This window comes from Candoia aspera, chromosome 1 (assembly GCF_035149785.1).
Source record: "Candoia aspera isolate rCanAsp1 chromosome 1, rCanAsp1.hap2, whole genome shotgun sequence".
In the NCBI taxonomy this organism is placed as follows: domain Eukaryota; kingdom Metazoa; phylum Chordata; class Lepidosauria; order Squamata; family Boidae; genus Candoia; species Candoia aspera.
Genome location: NC_086153.1, coordinates 168,464,303 through 168,490,992, shown reverse-complemented (window position 1 = coordinate 168,490,992; position 26,690 = coordinate 168,464,303). Strand labels below are relative to the sequence as shown.

General features: G+C 43.4%; 1 protein-coding gene across 4 annotated transcripts in view; it reads right to left on the bottom strand.

Moving 5' to 3' along the window:
* The window catches only part of SH3BP4 (SH3 domain binding protein 4), a 36,653-nt gene that overhangs the window by 5,010 nt on the left and 4,953 nt on the right, over positions 1 to 26,690 (bottom strand). For 2 of the 4 annotated variants that reach the window (XM_063317883.1, XM_063317882.1), the window contains 2 exons: positions 6,889 to 7,135; positions 611 to 2,964 (listed from right to left, as the gene is read on the bottom strand). In XM_063317883.1, the coding sequence (XP_063173953.1) occupies positions 611 to 2,964; positions 6,889 to 7,006 (2,472 nt within the window). In that variant the 5' untranslated portion in view covers positions 7,007 to 7,135. Of the gene's footprint in view, positions 1 to 610; positions 2,965 to 6,888; positions 7,136 to 26,690 lie in introns of those variants that run through there. The other 2 variants (XM_063317884.1, XM_063317885.1) reach the window with 2 other exon arrangements.

Genomic DNA, 26,690 nt, shown 5'->3' with positions numbered 1-26,690 from the left:
ATACACTTGAGAAGTGACATTATTGTCCAGCTATAGTACAGGTAGTACTCTTTCAGCAACTGCATCGTTTAGTGACCGTTCACAGTTACAACTGTAATAAAAAAGTAACTTTACAACCAATTCTTGCAGTTATGACCTTTGCAGGTCTGTAAACCAAAGGAAAGCTGAAGTAAGATCATAAGCACAGTTGCGGTTTCCCCTAATGACTGCTTCACTTAAAAACCTTAGGCATAAAGCCAGCTGGTGATCTTGGGCCAATCACTCTCTATCACCCCTAGGAAGCAGGCAATAGCAAACCACTTCTGAAAAACCTTGCCAAGATTAACTGCAGGGACTAATCCAGGTAGTTGCCAGGAGTCCTAATTTTAGGACAAGTAGCAGGAAAAGTACAACCAAATGTTTAATATAAGCGTTAATTTTTTTTTTAAAGGTTTTTTTTAGCTGAACTATTTTAGAAGCAAGCAGTAGGTTTCTGTCTTGGTTATTAGAACCTGTACCTTTATTCATGGTTACATGCTGTACACACATTGCCAAAACCCAGTTATTTCCCCATTCATTTAACTTCACTCCTAGCCCAACAAAATGCTAAATTGGCAGTGAGAATACTTACCGACATCAGTTCTTTCTGGAAAGATTTCTTATCTTTACTTTCTGAATTATTACAGTCCTCCTTCAATTTCTCCAATACGGAAGCAACACATTCTGGCTCACTGTCCAGTTCTGCTCGACAGAAAAAAGCAAGTGGCAAGTTTCCATATCCCAGAGCATCTGCAAATGCACGCCAGCTACTAATATTTTCCATGAGCAAAGTCCTTACTGAAGCATAGATATAGGTAAGAAATTTGCAAGGTCTCAGGATTTGCTCCAGCAACATACTTGTAGTAAGCTCAGGTCCAAAGAAATAATTTGGCTTGACTTTTCCAACAATTAAAACATTTTTAGTATGGACTAGGCCAATTTTACCATGATAGTAACCAATGTACCATTCCTTGGTCCAGAGCTGACCTTTCAATTTGATTTTCTCCTCACTTAGCAAAGCTATAGCATCTCCTTTCTTATACTCCAAGAGATAATGGTTCTTATTTTGCCTCACTACTGTTTTCAGCATTTTGCCATATTTTAAGCCAGCTACAGTCCGATCTTGGAAAATTGGGTATTTGCTGGTGGTTGCAAGAGGGGACAAAATTATTTTCCCAATCTCATTTTTCTTCAGAAACCTTCGCTGTCCAGTAGACCTAGTAGCATTTTTAGGAGGTGGATGAGGTGTCTGCACACAGAATTGAGTCAGTATAATATCTTTGTCATCCTTGACTTGTATTCTTAAAGTAAAGTCAGACAGCTCATTAGGATCATGTGACATGATGGGGAAGATGAGGCGACTGACTTTGCCAAGCTTCATTTGGAATCCTCTCACCATTTTTGTCTTGTCACTGGCTTTCACCTCATAATTAGGCATATTTGAAAACATACGAAGTTTTAGGTCTTGTGGCCTTACTAAGGAGAACTGGTGCTTTCCCCACAAATGCAGCACCACTGGTGCTGCACAGTGTACTTGACGTGTAACTTCATTCACTAGAAGAGTCTTTGGGGCACAGTCATGTCCAAAGACAGCAACCACAGTTTTAAAAGAAGGGTGTATGTGCTTTGGACCATAGACCCCAACTGTAACTTTTTTATCGATATAATCCCAAACTGTGTAGGGATATGAAATGTTCTGTCCTTGGGCTACAACAGCGATATACATGCAGGGCTCCAGGTTCTCCAACTGAACCTTGATTGTGTCTCCATAACAGTAACTCAGCTCCACTGGAACATATGGGCCTTCCTTCACATCACTCCGCAGGCACTGTATTCCTACTAAATTCTTGCTCACAATGTCATTGTTAACTTCTGCTGAAATTTTCATTTCCAATATAATGGGTGTTCTGATTTCCATGTTGCTCAGCTTAATTTCTAGCACAGGACTTATAGTACTGCATTTGTCACTATTGAGCTCCAGAGGCGGATCTAATAGAGCTTTCATGGAGATCTGTTGTGTATCGCCATCAGCCACATGTCCTTCAGGAATATGAATATTAATATTTGTATCTGGAAGCTGAACTGCACCACCTGAACTATCCAGTTTGCAAACTATGTTGGTTTCCACTGGTTGTGTCTGACCCCAACCAGGGTTTTGACCCAGCAGATCCAAGTCATGGCATGATCTTGCTAGTTTCCGATGACTTAGCCATGCAACTCTGAAATCTTCTCTACTCTGGAATTGTTCTGGGGTAGGAGATTTCAATCCAGTGAAGAAACCTGATGAAGATGGGCTTTCTGATTTTGCCTGAAGTACAGAGAGCTCTGATAAACTATATGAGCGTTTGCTTCTAAAAAAAAGATTGTCTCGTCTGCTTGGTTGCTCAAAGTCAAATCCATTCACTGATGGCACTTTATCAAGATTATTGCCTACACTACTATATGCTGCAGAACTTGACCCTGTATATGTAGGCACTGTCTCAAACAGTAACAAATCCACTGTGATTTGGGGGGAACCCTCTTTGTCTTTTTCTGATATTCCTTTCATATTTCCATTCAGAAAAGGGTTAGTAGTTTGAGTATTGTTAAAAAAAGGATTGTTTTTAGCTAAGTTCCACTTTACATCTGACCAGTCTCCAAGCAGATCCAGCTCTTTTGCTCCTTCATCAGAGCTTTCAAGGAGATTGTCTATCATTCCACTGTCAGTTAATGAAGAGTTCCAATAGTTTATGGGCTGCACATAGGAGGATGGGATATAGCCCATTTCTGTGGTATTGTGTGCATACCACCACTCACCTCCTGAGGTATCTAAGACATAAAGATGGTCTCCCTTGGAAAACTTCAATGTAGTAAAGTTGTTTGGACAATAGTCTTTAATAGCTACAACTTCCTTTGCAGTTCCAAATGATGTAGGACTATCTGTCATCAAGGCACCAGGAGAAGGCACTACAAAGAAAATAGAGGACTTAAAATAAGAAACTGCAAATGACATAATCAATAAATACTAAACAAGTTACATCGAACAATGAAGCACTCCTATTAAATCAGGGTACAGAACTGGTGGCTCAAAGGCTTCATTTTAATACATTGGTCCACCCCTGAAAGAATTGGATGTACCTCCCAGAATCCCTCCAAACATCAAATTGTATTTGATAATGTGACAAAAGATATATACAGGGATAATTGCATTTATTTCATGCAACTTAAATTAAATAACAATACATTTGTCACAGCCCTGTGTAAATTAGCTGCCCAAAGTTGGGATTTTATAACTATGTGTCTATAATCTACAAATTTCTTCACTAGAATTTAGAAGCAAGCATACAGCTCCCCTAGAATACTTTAAACTATATAATCATTTTTGTTAATGTGTGAGAAAATTATTATTGTACAAGAAATTCTCTAGAAGGTTATCTGGCACTAGATTATGTTCAACCATCTGGGTATAGGTCCCACTGAACTCAACAGGATTGTCTGTGACTTCTGAATAGGCATGTACAGGATTTTTCCCTATTGGAAAATTATGCAGAATTTGTGATGAATCAGATGAGATTGATAGAAGATTTTACATATGTAGAACTTAAATAACCGCCCAGAGTCCCTCTTTTGGGGGAGATGGCCGGTAATTAAATTTGAATAATAAATAAAAATAAATACATATATATTTCATTTTCATATATTTTATATCATGTTACATTTCCTTGAAAAGTCGTGTTGGCTTTCTTACTCTTCCTTTCTAACAGGCCTTGGTAGATAGTTATGCCCACAGAAACAAGGTAAGGTGTACATTCCAAGGATAGCTTCTCCAGAGGGAAGGCATTGTTGAATAACCCAAGGACCCCTAGCAAGGATGGAAGGAAGTTCCTTATATGGAATGATGTTAAGATCATTCCTTAACATCAGGAATGATCCTGATGTTCCTAGAGTGAAGGAAGGAAATTCGTAATATGGAATGAGGTGGAGTATGGGTAACTGAGTACGGTGTGGTATTCTAAGGGAGTTGAATGGAATGCACAGTATATAATGTGCTGTAAGGAGGGAGTCCTGTGCAATCGCCCACCTAACAACTTGCTGTCGTCACTTTTGCTCTTGGGTGAAAAATAAAGAACTTAATTTCATGCAACTGCCTGTTTCTTTGGTCCCAGTTCTGAAACAAACCTGGTAAGGAAATAATAAAAAAATTCTAACAAGATTTTGACAAGCAACAAAGACATGACAGGAAAAATAAGACTGCCTTGGCCAGGAAGTGATCCTGTTTTATTATACTGATAGAATAACTGCAAAATTCTAATCTATATTTGCTATATATGCATTTGTAAGTATCACATAAGTGATCTTGGTGTAGTATTAAAGGCACTGGGCTAGAAACTGGAAGACTGCCATAGACACGAAGTCAGATAGGTGACTTTGGGCCAGTCACTCTCTCAGCCCCAGGAAGATGGTAATGGCAAAAGACTTCTGAAAATCTTGTCAAGAAAATTCCAGGTGTCAAGAGTTACAAATACACACACAAAGCATCAAATTGCCCCTATGTAACTGATTATTTTTATACAGTATTTGCCTAATTAGCTTGGGAATCTGAATGTAGACTAACGAGAGCCAAATTTGAACACACAGCAACAACATGCTGCCCTTTCTTAAATCAAAAGGACACTGCTTTCAGAATTCTTTCAAAGTTTCCTGTACAGAAATAAAGATTGCAAATAATTGATCTAAACCAAAAAAAGTTAATGATTTTACCCTAGAAACAGATAATTTATTCAATAAGGAAGCCTATGTGTGTGTTTTTTCCATGTTCCAATATGTAAAGTGTTTACACAGAGGCTCAGGGGAGCAACAGATTCAAGGGAAAAATCATAGGCCAAACATTACTGAATGTGAAATGCAATTTATTTTTGCAAAAAATGTGGAAAGAATGCACTTCACAGTTTTTGAAAAATGCACAGAACACTATGTACAACATGAATCACTGCATGATAATACAATGCTTCAATTTAGTTTGGATAAGGAGAAAATCTACACTTATAAAATTATTTGTATCCGGATCCTAGGAAGATAACAAGCCAAATCAGAAATAAAAGAAAAGATGAAGATAGTAATCTTGAGACTGAAAACTTTACAGAGCTCTTAATACATTTAAGGCTGAGGAACTGAAAAGTCATCATAATTAAAGGAGACCATAATTAAAGGAGACATCACATTTGCCTTACCTAAGCTGTAAAAAAACATGGAAGGGAGGAAAAGAGTGTGGCTCAACTTGACAAGCTGGCTGCTGCTGCTTACTCAAATAGTTCCTTCCAACTTCCACCAGTTCAATCAGTGCAGCAGTTGCCACAGCTCAAATGGCCATTCCTTGCTTCATGAAGGCCCAAACAGCACAGGAGTCAAGCAGCCCAGGCACACTTAGGCTCACCACTGACACAGAGCTTTTCCCTTTGTTTCACTCACCAAGACATGCTGGAGAGGCATGACTTTCTAGTTTTCCCCACTGGAAAGGGATTCAACCGGAATGACCAGACCAGAGCAAGCCATGTCAGAGCGGTCTAACTAGCCCAACACCACCTTATCCACATATTCCCGAGCATTCATAGGTTAACCACGCCTCCCAACTGGCTGCTGTGGCCACATACTGGCCTTTTCACAGATGTAACTGCTCAATTTAGCTCCCACCTAACTCCACATAAGCCCTTTGTATAAAAGGAAGGGCAAAGAAAAGAGAGGATGAAAGAAAAAGGCAGCCACGATGGAAGTGGAGGTGACATCAGGGCAGCAGCAGCAACAAGACTTGTCCCAATTGCTAGGGCAAGAGTAGCCTGAGCTGGAAGAAGAAAAGAAATTGAGAGGAAAGAGAAGGAATTTCTCTCTTTCTCCCCCCCTCTCCTCCCCAGAACCTTTCAAAGCCTTGAATGTTTGCTTTTAGCAGCAACACTCCCCAGAACTTGCTTGGAGCTCAGGCTTGAAGCTCAGCAGCAACCCTACATGGGAATTCAGCCTGAGACTCAGCAGCAATTTTCCCCCACAAATCGATGCCTGTGAACAGCTTCAAGGAACTAGGATCAGTGCCAATCAAGGCCAACAGCAAAAATTGCACCAAACCAGGAAGAAAACTCTAATCAGATCTGAATCTACCCAGGCACAAGAACTAAGGCAGTCCTCCTGAATACTTAGTTGCTAGAAGAGCAATATGGAGCTAAAAGGCAATATGGAGAGGACAACAAAGGGTAGGAAAAGTGGGGACAGGCAGCCCTACCTAATCTAGGGAGGTTAAACAAAACAAAGGGAAGATAGAATCCATTACAAGTAGACAGTGCAGGGCATATGACTTAATGAAGCTGCCAAATAAAGGGTCCTTTCTTAATCAGGTGGCAAGCTCCCAAGGGACTGTAATTAACAATTCAGAACGAAATAACTGACATCCTTGTTTACTGAATTTACTGAATATGGGGAGCAGATAGACTTCAGTCTGCCTTTATTCAGTTAGGATAGCTCCAAGAATAGGTGAAAAATGCTTAACAAGCTTTCATTAGCTATATCAAACTGGTACCTCTGGTAACTAGATAGATCAGATCAGAACTGAGGTGGTTGGGGTAGGAGCTAAACACTCTTTTGATTACTAAAAGGGACAGATTTCCCAATTAATATGCCCTGAGGACTCATCCTCTAAAGGGTAGGAGTAGGAGTAACCACTTGGGCACAAGCCTGAAAGTGGGCAAACGAAGCACACCAAAACCATAATTTGGCTTCTAAGTTATAGTAAACAACTTATAGTATGATCTGTAGAATCTGCAATATGTATATAATACCCCATTCTCTTCCCAGCATTTTCATTCTGATGTCATAGGATCTATATTTAACAGAGAAAAAGCTCACCTTTGACAGAACTGAAACTGGTTTCTGAAAATTCTTCACTCAGATCTATCAGCGTCCCCTCAGATTTGCATCGTGAGAGGCAACTGGCATTAGCAGCACGAATCCTCTGGGCTGCCATCTTAAGATATGTGCCGTTTCTTAAGAATCAGAAAATCTAACAGGTCATCTTCTCTAGAAGAGATGTGCCATTTATTTTCAAAGGTTGCAACTACCAACGTCATTCAATGTTTTCTTCCACAATAGATTCCTGAAGAGAAAAAAGAACACATTTTTTAAATATGCATTTTTGTCTGATTAAATTGAAAAAAACCTTGTTTGTTTGTCTGTCTGACTTACATGGCTGCCCATCTTACAAGACACAACTCTGGGAGGCTCACAGCAGTAAAACCAAAACACAATAAAACCCAAAACCTGGCACTGCTTCTCTGATGCAACCAACACAAGGCTCCAGGCTCACCCTATCCCAGTGCTTGGGGGAAGGGCCAGCTCTTTATGACCTTCCAGAAGGCTAAGAGGGTGGGGGCTTGCCAGATCTCAGGGGGAAGGATGTTCCAAAGGGCAGGGGGCTGCTACAGAAAAGGCCCTCTTCCTAGATGGCATCATGTAAGGGAAGGGACCTGGAGTGTGCCCACTCTATCTGAACTGGTGGAACAGGCAGATACCTTCAGGGAGAGGTGGTCCCACAAATAACCTGGCTCTGTGTCAGCAGGACTTTAAAGATAGTAACCAGTATTTTGAATTGCACCTGAAAAAATCTGGGAGCCAGTGCAGATGGCACATCAGAGGTATAATATGGGTGAACTTAGGGGTGCCCAACACTGCAAATGCAGCTGCATTCTGGACTAGGTGTAACTTCTGGGTGGTCTTCAAGGGCAACCCCATGTAAAGCACATTGCAGTAGTCCATCCAGGAAGTTACCAATGTATGAGTCACTGTGAGCAAGGCCTCCTGGTCCAGGAATGGGTGCAACTGGCATATGAGATGAATCTGTGTAAAGGCCCCTCTAGCCACAGCTACTATCTGCTCCTCAAGCAGGAGCCATGAGTCCAGGAAGACCGCCAAATTGCGCACCTGCTCTGTCAGGGGAAGTGCTACCCCAATTAAGAGTCAAAGATAACACATCAGCAGACCCTTAGGTGACAGGCATAAACTCAAAGCCACTCGGTCTTCTAGGGTTGAGTCAAGCTGGTTCCTCCCTCACAGCCCCCAGGTACTGGGCCAGCACTGCAACAGGTGTGTGGATGGAAATGTATAACTGGGTATCACTGACATACTGATGAAACCACAACTTGTGCTGTCAAATTACTTCATCCAACATCACATAGATGTTAAAGAGGAATAGCGAGAGCCCTGAGCCCTGAGGCACCCCACACTGCCATCAACACTGACTAGAACAAGCCACAGAAGAAGGAGAACCACCACTGCAAAATAGTGTTCCCAACTCCCAGTCCCTGGAGCCAATCCAGAAAACAAAAATTGTAAATGGTATTGAAAGCCGCCAAGAGATCCAAGAGGGCCAGGCCAATTGCACTACATCAGTCTAAGCACTCCAGAGGTCATCCACAAAAACCAGTGCTGTCTCAGGACTGTACCTTAGCCTGAATCCAGACTGAAAGGGGTCCATATAATCTGCTTCATCCAGGGCCCTCTGAAACTGAGTGCCAAACACTCTTTCAACAGCCTTCTCTAGAAAGGGGAGGTTGGTGACTGGATAAAAGTTATTCAAAACTGTTGGGCCCAAGGATAGCTTCCTGCAAAGAGGCATTAACTTGAACCCAACCACCTGTCACCTCCTGGGAGGCCTTGACCAACCAGGAGGAGCATGTTTTCATTGTAAACTAACAAATCTATGAATTATGGAAGAAGATCATTTAATTAGCAGACAGGGTTTGCCCAATTTAAAACTATCACATGACAAGCCCAGAACACATTTCCTTCACCAAAAAAACCCTTCCATATAATGAACTCACAGCAGTTATAGAAAGTTTGGGTGGATATATTGTCATGCAAATTTAATGTTCACATGTATTATCCAGTCTTCGATCACAGGGATCTAGATTCAAATCCCTACTCAGAAATTGCTATCACTTGGTGACTCTGAACTGGTCAGGTCAGTAGTTCAGCTAACCCCACTTCCTTGAAAAAAGGAAAGATGTAAACTTGACGAAGGGTCAGACACGACTTAATGGCTGAACAACAAAAAACTTGACAGTAAATTACATTAACAAGTTTATCACAGCCCTATAGGGTAGACCAGACCAAGAAATCAATGCCATATAGGTCTAAAACTACTTTTATTGGAACAGCTACAATAACAGAATCTTGCAAGTCTTCCTCCTTCACTTTACCTTTGTGTGAATTAGGGAGGGGGCCATCTGAGATGTTTCCTCAAAATAGTTTCTTGGAATGGACTTAAGCCATGCTTGTCTGATCATTACCTTGGCAGCTACTCTTCCTCCTGTTCTTCAAGGCCATTCCCCCTTCCCTCTACAGTTATGCTGCCAAATTCGAAAAATATGAACTAGTCCGAAGTTTCAGGACATTGCAGTATACCGATGATACAAATTAATGTAATATTTAAGAAAATAGAAACATAGTCTCACCCAGCCACATTAGAGACTAACTTGGAGTCTGGATAGAGAACACTCTTCCAGCAAAAATGTAGATTTTCTTTTATTTAATCTGCTTTCTAGTGATTAGGAATTATAAAGAATAATTTACATACTGTTAACCTCCCTAAGTCTTCGGGATAAAATAAACTATAAATAAATAAAATGAATAGATAAAAATATTTCATTCAACTCGCGGATCTCACAATTGTTCCAGTAGTGTGAGTACGGTTGCTCCCATACATCTATTATGTAGAGAGACAGCCTGATCCTCTGGCTGAAGGCAATATGTAGTCATCACAGCTAGAAGTCACTGACTGACCTGTAGCCTGGGAAATTATCTAATGGCCCACACCAAATCTTGTTCCACAGTTTGATTATACGCTATATGAAAAAATATTTCTTCTTACTGGTTTTAGATTTTCTGCTTGTCATTTTCTTTGGATGGTTCTAGTATTATGAGAGATGGAGAAAAAACTTATTTCTGTTCACCCTTTATTATGCAAAAATGTATAAACGTCTTTGTCCTATCCTAATACAGAAGGTATTACAAGCCCCCTGATCACCTTGATTGTCCTTTTCTGCATTTTCTCCAGTTTTCCCTATTGAGAAGTAGAGACAAGTGGAGCTTAGGAGGGTGGGGCTTTCTCGTGCGTAGCCTCATCGACCTCCGCTGTTCCTCTCTCCTTTCCGCTCTCCTTTCTCGAGCACTGGGAGGGGGCAGCAACTCTGAGTCTTCATCCTCACTAATCAGCGTCGCCTGTGCCTGCTGCTTGCTGACCAGCCCCACCTCCTCTGACTGCTCAGGCAGCCATTTATCTAGAGCTGTCTGCTCGCCCTCTGACTCTATGTGGCCGCCCATCATCATCTGACTCTGAGCCCGAGCCCCCCATGACAGCGCCACACACCCCACGGTCACGTGACTGCATTTTGGGCACTTGGCAACCGGCTTACATTTGTAACTAGTTGCCAAGCACCCATGATCATGTGATTGCCATTTGCAATCTTCTCCGCTGGCTTCCCCAGAAAGTCAATGGGGAAGCCAGCAGGGAAGGTTGCAAGTGGAGGGGACAGAGGGGAGCTGAAACCCTCCGTGGGGCTGCAGGAATGGAGCTGAAATCTTCAGGATTTAGCTTTAGTTTGTTCTCTTTCATCTAGACTCTTACATGTTGAAGTCTTCTCAGAATGGGTCTGGCTAGAGCTAAAAGGGGATACTGAATGGGACCAGGACAAAAAAAAAAGCAGATTAGCAGTTAGTGCTTAATAATTAAATGAAATTACATATTTTGCTTCCTGGATATTTTTCAGTTATCAACCTTTTTATGCTAACCAAACTGTAAATATTATACAGATAATTTCCAATATCAAAGCTGGCAAGACACACTGCCATTAATTTTCAGGCGCATTTGAAAAAGGATTCTAGGGAAGGGGCAGGCAACTTTTCAGTATTTGTACTTTTTAATTATTTTCACAGTAGCCAAAGGAAAGCAATGCATGTAAACAGGTAGAAAAAAATAGTACATCAATTATTTGGCTAATATTGTCTGCCAACAGATGTCTGGATAATTAAAGCCCCCTATCATTATAATTTCATGCCTTCTTGAAAAATATGCAATCTGCTTTTGGAAGGCATCATCCACAACTTCTTGGATGGGTGGCCAACACTAAACTCCAATAACAATACTGCTTTATTTGTTCCTCCATTTATTTCAATTCAGAAATCTTGGAGATTTCTTTAAGTAAATCCAGTTCACTTACTTGGATTGCTGAGAAGTGGATACTTTTAACATACAAGGCACCCCAGCCCTTTTCATTTTGTTCAAAAGGAACAGAAGGATTTAAAAAAAGGGGGGAGGGAGAGCGAACTGCCTTTTATGTTAAAAGTATCAACTTTTCAGAAATTTGGAACAAAATGTATCCCAGTATACTCCAGGCATGGGACTCATTCCACTATGCCTCTATTATACTTAGAGTATTAAATCATATTTGCCTTTCTGTACTAAGAGTTCAAGCTCATACTTTTATTTTCTATACTCTGAGCATTAACTTATAGACAATGTCAATTTCTTGCAGATTTTTCATGACATGACATGACATGACATACGTATATATGATTTAACAATACTAACTCCCCTTTCTAGTGCTCAGGTATTTATCTGAGCTCCTTGCTTCAGGGTTTTCTTCTCTAATTTAAAGCCTTCCTAACCAAACTTGCCAAGCACATTTTTACCAGAACTTCTGAGAAGCAACTCACCACACAGTTCATCATCTAAATAATTCAGATTATGGTCCCACAAACCAGATCTCTTGTTAACACCACACAGAATTCCCAGCAATTTCTGCAGTATAATGAAAAAAGATTAGATGCCCCAGGTCTGCAAACTATTCATATTACACTAGGTACAAACATATGTTATTGTTCACGCTTACCAAACAATTACTAATATTTTGCTAATGAAGATACAAGATTTTTATCTGAAATTTGAGATAAAAAGTAATGACTTTTAAAAACATACATTCTGGAAATCTTGAAATCTGCATTCAAAGTTTCCTGTTTCTCTGGATAGACTCATATGAACTGAACTACTACTAGGCCATCGGTTTTGATCATGGAATTACCAAAAGACCCTAAACATTCCTCTGGAAACTTTGCTCTGAATACTTGCGCCTGAGGAGTTTTGCAGATTTTAAAATGTACATATCACTGAAAGCAGTAGATTCAATAAATGTAATGAAAATCTTACTCAAGAGTTAAATAAATTGCTACCTTGCATAACATTCTTATGTGAGGCTATTAAAGACATAGAAACAAAAAATTAAGTACAAAGCAGATGCACCAAGAAATTATAGCATGAATCATTCATGATTTCTATTCCCACTTTGCAGCTGACATTCCTATAGGGTTTTTTTTTATCTTCAAGTGAACTAGATAAACTCATTTAGAGAAAGGCCCATGCTTTGGCTTTTTAAAGATGGAATGCTCAAGATTTGTATCAGGATTAAATATGATCATGAGATTTGTCATTTGATTTCAAAATGTAACATCACCTTAGTTAAGAGGCAGAATCCATGCTCTTCATGCGCATGTTTCCAGTTCCAAGCTTTCTATCCCTAGTGAAAAGAATCTCAGGACTTTTACCTAAAAAATATCTGCCAATTTGAAGAGGCAAAACTTGTTTAGATGGCACAATAAGTTGACCATAGCTTCTCACAGTATTTTTAACACTGAACAAGCGTTCCATACATTCCTGGAATTAGTGTAAGGGCATATTTACAAAATACAATAATGGATACTCATCTGAAGAAAAGGAGCAGGAGCTGGATAAGGAGACACTGCCTAATCATGAGGGCTCAGAGGAGTTGATGTCTTCCTTTCTGCAGTCTTGGATTCATCCAGACATAGCTTCCAAATCTACATGTATTGACAGTTCCACTTTGAAACTCAAAGAGAAAAGAGGTGGAAGAAGGCTATATTGCTTGATTTTTACTCACAAAACAACAGAAAGGCAGTGCGTGTATGTCTATTAGATGGGTTAAGGTAAAGGTAAAGGTTTCCCTTGACATTAAGTCCAGTCGTGTCCGACGCTAGGGGGCGGTGCTCATCTCCGTTTCAAAGCCGAAGAGCCCGCGTGTCATGATCACCATTGCGATGCTTGTGACATCGCAACGGCTCGCATGACAATACAGGGAAATGGGTCCCTGGCGGATTAAGGCAAAAGGCAACCATGAAACAAAAAGAAAGCAACAGGTGCTGGAAACTAAGTAACAACCAAAGCCGGCGGCACGGAACACAAAGATACAAAGTTGCCAAAAGGTAATTGACAAAACAACAGGAGAGGCGCGCCTGAGCTGTCAAAGGGATTAAGAGCCTGATCGCCCGGCAATGAATCATTACCGTTCAGGAAGGCAATCGAGGCGACGCCCGGGGCACGACAAGGACGAAACTGGTGGGACTCATGGGACGCACCTGGAATAAGGTGGGGTGGAGCGCTGACCGGCGCGGGCTATTTAAATCCCGTTCCGGCGCGCTCCCCTCACTCTCAGCTTTTTAAAGGCATGCACTCTGTTTTCTCAATAAAGCCAGAACCTAAGCCTACGCTAGCGTCTGTGTCTTTACTGGTTAGCAGGCAGAGCCTGACATAAAGCTGAGAGTCACAAAAATGAACCTCACCAGTCTCCACTGGGGAAAATTTTTTTTCTGCGGGAGAAAAACACCGGCGATGACGGAACCAGGGAAGACCATGGAGTCAGCGCTTCACACTGGAGGCGTGAAGGACGCCATGCAAGAGGAGGAGACGACCCGACAGCTGCTAGAGTCGGCGCACCCGAGATGGGACACGGGCTCCCTCCCTGCCCACACCGCGCCCCAGTTCCAGACCTGGAGCTCCAGCCCGGATTGGAGAGCCCCGACGGAAGACGAAGTCGGGGGCCAACAATTCTTCACGTGGGACGGCAAAGCAGGACCCCAGACGGGGACATCCTACACCACCTGGAGACTCCACTACCCCCAAACGCCCGAGCAACGAGTCGCAGGACTGCCAATCGGGCAGCAACCGGCAGCACCGAGGATGGACGACCCTGGCATACCAGACAGGGTCAGCACCCTGGAAGCCAAGGTACGAGCCCTGGAACACATGCTCCATGGCATCAGTGGTGAGCGAACTCACAAAGACTGCTGCTGCACAGGGGGCAAGAGGGGATCGGGGCACCCTACCCACCCCATCGACAACCACGAGAGGAAGGGGCCAAGCACGGGACTCTTTCGCAGGGCTTCGTGGTCCCAGCCCAGTGGGGGTCATCCCTAACCACCCACAGGTGGGGCTATTCACAGTTGGGGGATTCGCCAAGGACTTCCCCGTAAAGTTTGACGGAGATCCCACGAACCTGTCATTCTTCCTCACGAACGCCAGGAACTACACGGCCCAGTACGGACATTGCTTTGGGACGGAAGCGTCCAAAATCTCGGCAGTGGCCACAAAACTCAAAGGCAGGGCTGTGGACTGGTACGTCCAGATGTCCGAGTCCAGAGCCCAGCCCTGGCCACTTTTCACGACTTCCTGGCCGCGCTGAAACAATACTTCGAGGACCCCCTGGCAAAGGAAAGGGCCAAAAGTATCCTCAAAGGACTTCGCCAAGGGAAAAAAGCGGTGGCTGACTACGCCCTCGAGTTCAAGGTCCTAGCGGGCAAAATCCCGGAATGGTCTGAGGCCACCTTGATCAACATGTTCAAGGATGGCCTCAACCGTGAGGTGCTACAATGGGCACTCTATAGGGACGACCCAGACTCCCTACACGGGTGGATTTGTCTGGCCGGAAAGGCAGAGCACACCCAGCGCACTTTCATGCTAGCAACCGCAAACGACAGGACCCCTCCCAGCGCGAGAGGACCAGTCCCACAGTTGGGCCCGACCTGGGACGCAGAGCGACAACGGAGGTTTGCCCGCGGGCAATGTGCCAGGTGTGGGAAGACAGGCAGCGGACTGCTTCAAAGACAGGACGACAGATCGCCCGCCCAGACCAACTCAGACGGCGCCGCACAAGCCACCCAACCCTCCCAGATTGCTGACAGGAGCGCTAGCAACCCCAGACGAGGAAGCGGACGCCTACCTCGCAGGGGACGTGGTTGACGCCCAGGAGCAGCCGGCGGGAAACGCCTCCCACCTGCCCTAAGCAGCGCCGCCGGGCAGGTGGTAAAGGAGGGGCACAACAACCCCAGGGTGAGTGAAGATTGCTCCATCCTGGCAGGGCAAATAGAACTCACTTATGGCTCTAGAGCCATCGCGGTCAAAGCTCTGGTGGACTCTGGGTGCTCCAGAAATCTGATCCACCCAGACATTGTCACCGTACTCAAACTGCCCTGCTCCCCCCTCCCTAAACCGCTGGTGTTCCAACAACTCGACGGCTCTACAGCAGGGGGGGGGGGACCGGCCATCCAGGGTACAAGAAAGGTCACCCTGAAAATGGGCACCCACAGGAAGTCCATAGACTTTGTGGTAACCCCGGTGGGGAAGCCCATAGTGGTGCTGGGGATCCCCTGGCTAGCACGCCACAACCCCTGCATAAATTGGAGGACCCGCTCTATCATGTTCGAAGACGGAGTCTACCAAGCACCAGGTAAAGGTAAAGGTAAAGGTTTCCCTTGACGTAAAGTCCAGTCGTGTCCGACTCTAGGGGGCGGTGCTCATCTCCATTTCTAAGCCTTGGAGCCGGCGTTGTCATAGACACTTCCGGGTCATGTGGCCAGCATGACGACTCGGAACGCCGTTACCTTCCCGCCGAAGCGGTACCTATTGATCTACTCACATTTGCATGTTTTCGAACTGCTAGGTGAGCAGGAGCTGGGACGAGCAACGGGAGCTCACCCCGCCGCGCGGTTTCGAACCACCGACCTTCCGATCGACAGCTCAGCGGTTTAACCCGCAGCGCCACCGCGTCCCTATAAGCACCAACAAAGGAGAAATCCTCCGCTCTGATGGGGGGGAGGGCAGAGACCGTCGACCAAACCCACGCCCCCCCCCCCGAAGGACTGCCGGAGCAATACTTGGACTTCGCAGATGTCTTCGGAGAAGAGGAGGCGGACCAATTACCCCCCCATCGCAAGACAGACTGTGCAATCGAACTGCTCCCGGACGTCCCATTACCCAAGCCCAAAATCTACCCCACGACCCAGAGGGAATTGGCGGCGCTGCGAGAATTTTTGGACAAAAACCTCTCCAGGGGCTTCATCGAACCGGCGAACTCGCCGGTTGGAGCACCCGTCCTATTCCGAGAAAAGAAGGATGGCACCCTGAGACTATGCACAGATTACCGCAGATTAAATTCCACCTCCCTATCCAACAAATACCCCCTCCCCCTCGTAAAAGACATGCTGGCACACTTGTCAAAGGGAAGGGTGTTTTCCAAACTCGACCTCCGCGAGGCATACTACGGAATTCGCATCAGGGAGGGGGACGAGTGGAAAATGGCGTTCAACTGTCCCTTGGGCTCCTTCCAGTACAAGGTACTGCCTTTTGGTCTTGCGGGGGCCCCGGGGGTCTTCATGCAACTCATCAACGAGGTACTGCATGAACATCTGTTCAAGGGCATACTAGTTTACCTGGACGATGTCCTAATCTACACAAGGATTCAGAGGGAACACAAGAGATTAGTGAGACAAGTTCTCACTAAGCTCCGGAAAGCCAAACCCTACGCTAAGCTGTCCAAGTGCGAATTCCACAAGTCGCGCTTGGACTACTTAGGGTACAGAATCTCTGACAAGGGCACAGAAATGGACCCCGCGAAGGTTCAGGCAGTTTTGAGCTGGGAACGCCCACGCACCAGGCGCCAGCTTCAAAGCTTCCTTGGGTTCGCGAACTTCTATAGGTCCTTCGCGAGGGGGTTCGCGGAAATTGCCCTGCCCTTAACCGATTTACTAAAGACCAAAGGCATCGGGGAGACGCGCAAGGTCAAAAACCCAGGGGCCGTGCTTAATTGGACTCCCGCCTGTCAAACCGCTTTTGACAGGCTAAAAGCGCTGTTCACAGCGGAGCCCATTCTATCCCACCCGGACCCTAAACGGCCTTTTGTGGTGCAGGTGGACGCCTCTGACTTCTCAATTGGGGCCATCCTGCTGCAAAAGGATTCCGCTGGAATCCTGAAGCCATGCGCCTATCTCTCCAGGAAATTCTCAGAGACAGAGAGGCGCTGGCACGTGTGGGAAAAGGAAGCCTTTGCGGTTAAAGCAGCACTGGAGGCTTGGCGTCACCTTTTGGAAGGGGCGACTTGCCCGTTTGAGGTCTGGACAGACCACCACAATCTCGAGGCGCTCCGTATGCCCCAGCGCATCAGTCCCAAACAGATACGCTGGGCTTAGTTCTTCAGCCAGTTCAAATTCCAGCTGAAGTTCATCTCAGGGAAAAAGAATTTCCTGGCAGACGCACTCTCCTGACTACCCCAGGATGCAGAGCCTATCTCCGACATCGTAGGGACCGTGCTCTCTGATTACCAGCTGGGTCTGGCAGCTGTCACCCGGGGATGCGCTTGGGGACAGCCTGCCCCCCCCTTACAAGCAACTCTAGCGCAACCCGCCCCCAGGCTCAGGCAACCCCAAATGCCAGATGGGTTACGGGCAGATTTTATAACAGCAATAAAATCTGACCCCTGGCTCCTCGCCAACCCTAACAAAGTCACTATGGAACAGGACCTCGCATGGGCGGAGGGAAGGTTATACATCCCTGACTCACAAAGGCAGACGATCCTCAGCAGATCGCATAACAGCAAACAGGCTGGTCACTTCGGGTTCCTGAAAACCCTATACCTAACTCGGAGACAGTTTTGGTGGCCCTCGCTGAGGAAGGACGTCAAGATGTATGTGGCGTCCTGCCCGGTGTGCGCAATGGCCAAGCGACCGGCTGGCAAACCCCAGGGGCTGCTGCAACCCGTGGCTGAACCCTCCCGCCCTTGGGATGAAATCTCAATGGATTTCATTGTAGACTTACCGCCTAGCCAAAAGAAAACAGTCATTTGGGTAGTCAAAGACTACTTCTCAAAACAAGCCCATTTCATCCCCTGCGCCTCGATCCCGTCAGCACAACAGCTGGCGAAACTGTTCCTAGTATACGTGTACCGCCTACACAGCTGCCCCTCCCGCTTGGTGACCGATAGGGGCACACAGTTTACCTCGAGGTTTTGGCGGGCTTTTTTGAAACTGATAGGTACCCAGCAAGCCCTGTCAACCTCCTGGCATCCCCAGATGGACGGATCTACAGAGATCCTTAATGCCACACTGGAGCAATTCCTCCGCTCCTACATAAACTACCACCAGGACGACTGGGTGGACCTACTCCCGTTTGCAGAGGTCGCATACAACAATGCGATATACCAAAGCACGGGACAAATCCCCTTTGGGGTGGTGTCGGGTCGGGAGTTCGTCCCCATTCCTGAACTACCCCAGCAGTGGCCGCCTGTGATTGGGGTGCGAAACTCGCAGATTCCTGGCCAGTCATCAAGGACGTGCTTAAAGAGGCACAAACCGCATACAAACTGCAAGCGGACAAACACCGGCGCCAACAACCAACGTTTCGGGTAGGGGACCTGGTCTACCTATCCACCAGATTCATCAAATCACCGCAACCGTCTAAGAAACTGGCCCCCAAATTTATTGGGCCATTCCAGGTGACACAAATCGTGAACCCAGTCACGGTGCGCTTGGGCCTGCCCCATAATTTAAAGAGGCTGCACCCAGTGTTCCACTGCAGCTTACTCAAGCTGGCAAGTGACTCCTCCTGGTGGCACCCACGCACGCCCCCCCCCCACCAGTGATGATAGATGGACAGCAACACTTCGAAGAGAAGGAGGTACTTGACTCCCGCAAGCTGCGGGGCTCCCTCCAATACCTAGTAAAATGGAAACACTTCTCACACCCTGAGTGGGTCGCTGCCTGCGACATCCAGCTCCTGACCTGGTCCGCAACTTCCATACCGCCTATCCCTCCAAACCCGCGGCTTGACTTTCTAAAGGGGGGCAGTATGTCATGATCACCGTTGCGATGCTTGTGACATCGCAATGGCTCACATAACAATACAGGGAAATGGGTCCCTGGCGGATTAAGGCAAAAGGCAACCATGAAACAAAAAGAAAGCAACAGGTGCTGGAAACTAAGTAACAACCAAAGCCAGCGGCGCGGAAGACAAAGATACAAAGTTGCCAAAAGGTAATTGACAAAACAACAGGAGAGGCGCGCCTGAGCTGTCAAAGGGATTAAGAGCCTGATCGCCCGGCAATGAATCATTACCGTTCAGGAAGGCAATCGAGGCGACGCCCGGGGCACAGGGGGGCTGAACGACCTCTCACCTGACAAGGATGAAACTGGTGGGACTTGTGGGATGCACCTGGAATAAGGTGGGGTGGAGCGCTGACCGGCGTGGGCTATTTAAATCCCGTTCCAGTGTGCTCCCCTCACTCTCAGCTTTTTAAAGGCATGCATTCTGTTTTCTCAATAAAGCCAGAACCTAAGCCTACGCTAGCGTCTGTGTCTTTACTGGTTAGCAGGCAGAGCCTGACACGGCGTTTGTCCATAGACGCTTCTGTGGTCATGTGGCTGGCATGACTACACGGAACACCGTTACCTGCCCGCTGAAGCGGTACCTATTAACCTACTCACATTTGCATGTTTTCGAACTGCTAGGTTGGCAGGAGCTGGGACTAGCAACGGGAGCTCACCCCGTCACACGGATTCGAACCGCCGACCTTCTGATCGCTCAGCAGCTCAGCGGTTTAACCTGCAGCGCCATGTCCCATTAGGTGGGTTAGATTACAATAAATAAAATGTGTATTATTTAAGATATCACCAGCATTTAAACATAAGGATTTAATAATGATGTTTTCATTTCTAGGAGATCCTGCTGGAGTAGTTTTGTTCTATACTCAATCATAAGGTATTGTACTAATTGTAGGGTATTGATTCCCCACAAACTGGTGGAAGCATTTAAGGATCTTGCAGAAAATATAATTTCCCTTGTTACAGAATTGGTGTTACCAGTCTAACACAAGAAAGAAGCAACTATTTCCCAGGGACTACCAGACAAGCTGTAAATTTAAGACTAAATCAACATATATTATAGATTCATTCTTCAGAGCAAAACAGTGGTTCAGGAAGAATATTGCTTCATCACATCTCTTACTGTATACTGTTTCAGGGGATGAAGCGCAGTGGAAAGTGCCCCTTGCCCCAATGAGCAGAAATTTTTAAAAAAGCTTTAGCTATCACAAAAATAAAAAAGTTGCAGTATTCATTGATAAACATCTGGAAACAAACCCTTGGTTCATTTTTTACACAAGGGAAAATTTGCTTTTTAAATTTTCTTGGTAGGATACAATTGCTGCAGTTACTGTAAGTGATTGGGCAGAAGTGTATCTACAAAAAACAAAAGGTAACACCAAAAACAATAGTTTGCAATATTTCAATTTCTATTTCTTTTTCAAAAAATAATATTTTCCAAGTCCCTAAGCATTTTATGATGTATTCTGCCAATGCATGCTGATCTTGAGCCACATCAGTATGTGCTGATGGAAAGACTTGAGTAGTTTAAATATCTCACCAAATTCAGGGAAATATTTTAAATGGCCATTTATATTTACTTTATTCCATAATACAGATTTATATGTAAAAATATTAATTACCTGGTGAAAAAATGGAATAAAAATAAAAATCTTAGCTGTACCATTGATTTTTTTTTGGTGTAACTTAGATGAAAATATTGCCTTTTTACACAATCTCTTGAGTTCAATCTCTTGAGTTTCAGTGAGTTGCTGTTCTGTATGTTTACCTTTTCAATTTTTAAAAATGTATTGGTGAAATACAACACACAAACAACTCCATCATCAACAAAATAACACTATTGATTGTACAGTGAAAAAACTATATATATTAAAGTGATTAAAATAAACTAAACATAAAAGAAAAAGGACCTCATAAAAATAAGGTCCATGTAGTAGCAATAAAATATTAATTCAGTTCTTAAACTTATCATTAAATCTAAACCATATAGAAACATATTGTTTTATGTTAGCATTTTTAGAATGTAAGGACATTTCAAAAGTTGGTAACATACATATAACTTGACTCCATTCCTTAACATGAAGAAGTTTCTTTCCATTTATGCAAGATTATTCCTGTTGCCAAGTCCCAGGCCCAATAAAGCCAAAGTTCTTCATAAAATGACAAATTCCATATTTTTGGAATATAATTTAACATCACATTTACATCTTTAGCTGTTCTATTTTCCCCGCAGAATTGTATTAACTTTACAGCTTGCCTCTCAATAACCAAATGTATCGAGCCACTTTCCAGGCCAGGAAGAAAAATTCCTGTTTACTTTACCTTGACTCTAAAACTGGCCAAGATTTCAAAGAGGTCACATATTTACTCTCCAGTTCAGTCCAAAGAAGGTAATATTTAAAGACATTCTATTTCTATAGAAATATAGATGTTAAAATAGTTAAAATAATAAAATTATGGCCTCATCAGACCATAACACATTTTCCCAAATGCTTTTGTCAGACCTGATGTAGGTTTTTGCAAAATGTAGCCAGGCTTGGATGTTTTTCTTTGATCTTTTTGGCCATAATTCCAAAAAGTATGGTGCAAAAACAACACTGCGCATCACCAAAAGTATACCATACCCATAGTGAAACATGGTGGTGGCAGCATGATGCTTTAGGGCTGCTTTTCTTCAGCTGGAAGTGGGGCTTTAGTCAAGGTGGAGGGAAGCATGAACAGTTCCAAATATCAGTCAATTTTGGCACAAAACCTTCAAGCCTCTGCTAAAACGCTGAAGATGAGGAGGAATTTCACCAACACAATGACCCAAAGCATACCTCCAAATCAACAAAACAATGGCTTCACCAGAAGAAGATCAAAGTTTTGGAATGGCCCAGCCAGAATCTTGACCTACATCCAATTGAAAATCTGGGGGGTGACCTGAAGAGGGCTGTGCACAGGAGATGCCCTTGCAGTCTGCCAGATTTGAGCACTTCTGCAAGGAGGAGTGGGCAAAGATTCCCAAGGCAAGATGTGCCCTGTTGATAGACTCCTACCCCAGAAGACTGAATGCTGTCATAAACTCAAAAGGAGCTTCAACAATGTTTAAGGGTGTGCACACTTATGCAACCATGTTATTCTAGTTTTGTTTTTTTAAATTTTTTCACCCTAAAAGATTTGTTTGTTTTTCAATTGAATTGTACAGCTTGTATGTTATATTAAAGGTGGAAGAAATTCTGGAGTGATTTATCTTGGTCTGATTTTTTTACATCTCAAAAACCTGGCATTTTAACAGGGGTGTGTAGACTTTTTATATCCACTGTAGGTTATAAAGCTGAAATTCTCTGTATCTTTACCTAGGACATAGACGCCATTTCATATATATGCATATTGCTATGCTCAGTGGCTTTTGATACCATCGACCACGGTATCTTTCTGGATTGACTCAGGGAGTTGGGGGCGGACGGCGTGGTCTTGCGCTGGTTCGCCTCCTTCCTCTAGGGCTGGTCCCAGTCGGTGTTGATAGGGAGTGAAAGATCCAGCCCACGGCCCCTATTCTGTGGGGTTCCGCAGGGCTCGGTATTCTCTCCGCTCCTTTTTAACATCTACATGAAACCACTGGGCAAGATCATCCATCACTATGGGGTGAGGTATCACCAATATGCGGATGATACCCAATTATACATCTCTATCCCAGGTGAAGTAAGTGATGCTGTGACCACCCTCCAGTAAAAGCCTCCAGTAAAAGCCTTGAGCTGCTGCTTGTTTGTGGGTCTTTCTGCCTTCAGTCTTGTCTTCAGTAAGTGAAAAGCATGCTCTATTGGGTTGAGATCAGGTGACTGACTTGGCCATTGAAGAACATCCCACTTCTTTGCCTTGAGAAACTCTTGGGTAGCTTTTGCTGTACATTTTGGGTCATTATCCATCTGCAATATAAAGCGGCATCCTATCAGTTTGGCAGCATTTGGCTGAATCTGAGCAGAAAGTATACACTTTACAGAAAGCAGAAAGTATATACTATACACTTCAGAATTCATCCTGCTGCTTTTATCAGCAGTCAGGGCATCAATAAACACCAGTGACCTGGTTCCATTGGCAGCCATACATGCCCATGCCATAACGCTGCCTCCACCATGTTTGACAGATGATGTGCTATGCTCTGGATCATGAGCTGTTCTGTTCCTTCTCCATACTTTTCTCTTCCCATCATTCTGGTGCAAGTTAATCTTGGTTTCATCAGTCCAAAGAATCTTATTCCAGAACTGGGCAGGCGTTTTTAGGTGCTTGCTGGCAAAGTCTAATCTGGCCTTTCTGTTCTTGACCTTTACCAGTGGTTTGCACCTTGTTGTGAAGCCTCTGTATTTACATTCATAAAGCCATCTCTTGACTGTAGATGTTGACAATGACATGCCTACCTCCTCAAGAGCATTCTTGACCTTGCTAGATGTTGCAAAAGGGTTCCTCTTCACCATGAGCAGAATTCTGTGGTCATCCACTTTAGTTGTCTTCTGTGGTCTTCCAGGCCTTTTGCTGTTGCTGAACTTGCCAGTTAATTCCTTATTTTTCAGGATGTTCCAATCTGTTGTATTGGCCACTCCCAATGTTTTTGCTATCTCTCTGATGGGTTTATTTTGTTTTCTCAGCCTAATGATGGCCTCCTTCACTCGCATGGACACCTCTTTGGACCTCATGTTGAGAGTTCCAGTGAACAGCTACCAAATGCAAATGTAACACTCAGAACCACCTCCAGGCCTTTTATCTGCTTGAGTGGTCATAGGGTACCCAGGAAACAGGACACACCTGGCCATGCAGCCGCTTGTCAGCCATTCGTTCCATTACTTATGAGCCACCAACGATGTGTGTGTGGGTATGCCACTGGCTGTACTTCCTGAATGGTTAGTGCCCCACTTTTGTCAAACCCCTTGAATTACAGCTAAAAGTCCTGACTTCGCTCCCATCTGGGTGTGTTTTCTTTCAACTTCAATGTGGTGGTGTACAGAGGCCAAATGCCAAAACAGTTATCCTTGTTCCAGTATTTCTGGTCCTGACCGTATATTGAAAATATTGAAAATATCTATCCTAGTATATTGAAAAGAAATATTTAAATAAAATATGCTATAAAAATACTAGAGGTGTGATCTTGTCACGTTGCTCCATTGGTTCAGTCACTGATGCTTAATAGTGCATATTATGGCTAAGTGTGTTGGCTGCACAGAGTTAGTCAATGCAAAAAAGCCATAGGAGAAGCCTAATTTATTTTCTCCAACTATCCAAACTGTGAAGATCACACCCTGGCATTAAGACCTATAACTGTCTTCATTTTAAGAGAAACCAGAGTCTCCAACAAAGCCAATAACAGCACCAAGGCAATATTGTGCTTTTTTTACTCCAGGAGTCAGTAGCTGCATCTCAGCAGTCATAAAGCTGTTTAAAGCTAAACTTATTTTACAGAAGCTTTACAACTCACAGGTATGCTTCTATAACATCCTTAAACCCCTAGAGTTCACCTCTAGTTTTTGCATGCTGTGCCTCAAATGCACTGATTTGTGCTGAATCAGGAATGGTTCTCCTTGAGAAAGCCTGCTTTTGTCACCTCTCTTACTGGCTAAAACTTTTCTTCACCAACTGTTTGCTGGCCCTATTAATTCTTCGCAATGGAAGACAGGTCTGTGGTCTCTTTCCCCAGTTTCTGTTGCCTTTAGGTCTAGAGAGAGCCAGAGCAGAAATCTGTGAGTTTTTGATATAGCACAGCAGATTAACCTGGGGGATATTGGTGATTCTTACTGGCCAGTTCTTGACTGGAACCCATGTGTACCTGCCACATACCTTTTTAATCTCACCTCTGCAAAGCACCCCAGAGCTTTGTGCCTGGCCAGTCTCAACATCTTCCCCACAGTGATACTGGAGGGTGGGAGAGTCCCTTTTGTACTGAGAATCTGTGCTTGTGATTTGAGTGAGCCTGAAACCCTTGTCCACATTTTCTTCCATTGTCCCTTAGATGATAACATGCAATCTGTCCTTTTAATACCCTTCGTTAATGAAATTCAGTTCCACCTTGATATAGATCCTTCCTGCAGGATCAGAATTCAACTGTTATGAATAGAGTGGCTTTTATCAGCCACTATGGAAATCAGAAGGCAAATACTGGTTTTACCATGATGCTGTTGATATTTTGTTACCAGTTACTCTCTAATTTTATCTTTTGTTTTGCTTTTTAGGCTTTTATTTTATTTCTATCTTTATATATATATATATTTGTATACTTTATTTCTTTTTTTTAACTTGATGATCATAAACCATATTTACTATTAAATAAATATATTTATTTAAATAGTATAAACGTCACTTCATTGTGAAATGACGTTTTACCTCTTCCAATCATTATTTATTTTAAAGATGATCTCAAGGAGTTGCATTGATTCTTCGTTGTGCAACAAAAATCTTGTACATATGTCAAATACATATTTGTAGATGGGTTTCAGATAGGTAAATTGCTTCCCTCTAGCAATTTCCCCACAAACACCCCCCCCCACAAACAACTGCTGTAGCTCACATTTCTAATTCAGAAAAATGCAAGCACACATTGGGAGATTTTGTTTCTAAAGCAGGAAAAGGAGATGGAATCTATATCCATCTGAATCTTCAAGGACTGAAGAGAAAGGTCTTAACTACACTTACTGGAATCTTCAACTACTCGTTTGCTGCAGAAAAGATTTAACAATGTATTTTAAAAACAAACAAGGACATTTACCAAGAATGGATTGTCTGGTTTGCAATATCCTGCAGCCGCAGGATATAGCTTTAGATGAATTCTTTTTCCTTTCATAATTAAAAAAAATAGCATGGGAAACCATGTTATGTAACAGATAATTAAAAATAGATCCAAAGGACTTGTGACAAAACATTAAAAGAACGATCTGGTATTTTGCCCAATAACTTTTCTTTATACTGCTGTGGAAATGAGTAGATTTCTCACCATGTGCTTGGTGTTATATAAGATAACTCATTTGTTATATAAGATAACTCATTTGTTTCTTGAATCCTGTTACAGTTTTTACATTATAGTAGTGCTCACCAGATACCACTATGCTCTTTTTACCAACTGAGCATTTGCTGATGGATCAAGAGCTTTTACTTTTGAATCAACCATTACATATTGATGTTTATAATGCAACACTGTCTGATATTTACCTAATATTTCAGTCGACTCCCAATATTGGATGTTGCCTGTGTGAATACTCATATATTATTTGAAATATTGCAAATATTGCAAATCTGCAAAGGTTGACAGCTAGCACTGTGAGTAATCACAGCAAAATGTTTCCCTGTCTTTTGTAGAAAAGAAAGTAGTGCAGGAGAAAGCAACTTTGCTAACTGGATTAGAAAGCTTCTAAGTCACAAATTGGTATCCATGAGGATTTTGCCTGTGAAATAGCTTAGATTCCTAGCAACATTTTATATTTTGATACCTTTTATTGACAACAGCATTTTTCATAACAAAAAAAAAGCCTTAAGCATGTATAATCTTTCTAAATACAGTATAAAATGACTTTCTATCAACATAAAGAGAAGATCAAAATGATTCTGTATAATCAGAATCTTTTTTTCTTTTAAAACTTGAGTTTTTAGATATAATTGTTTTATTGCCTTTTTCTTTTTATATTTTACTTTTT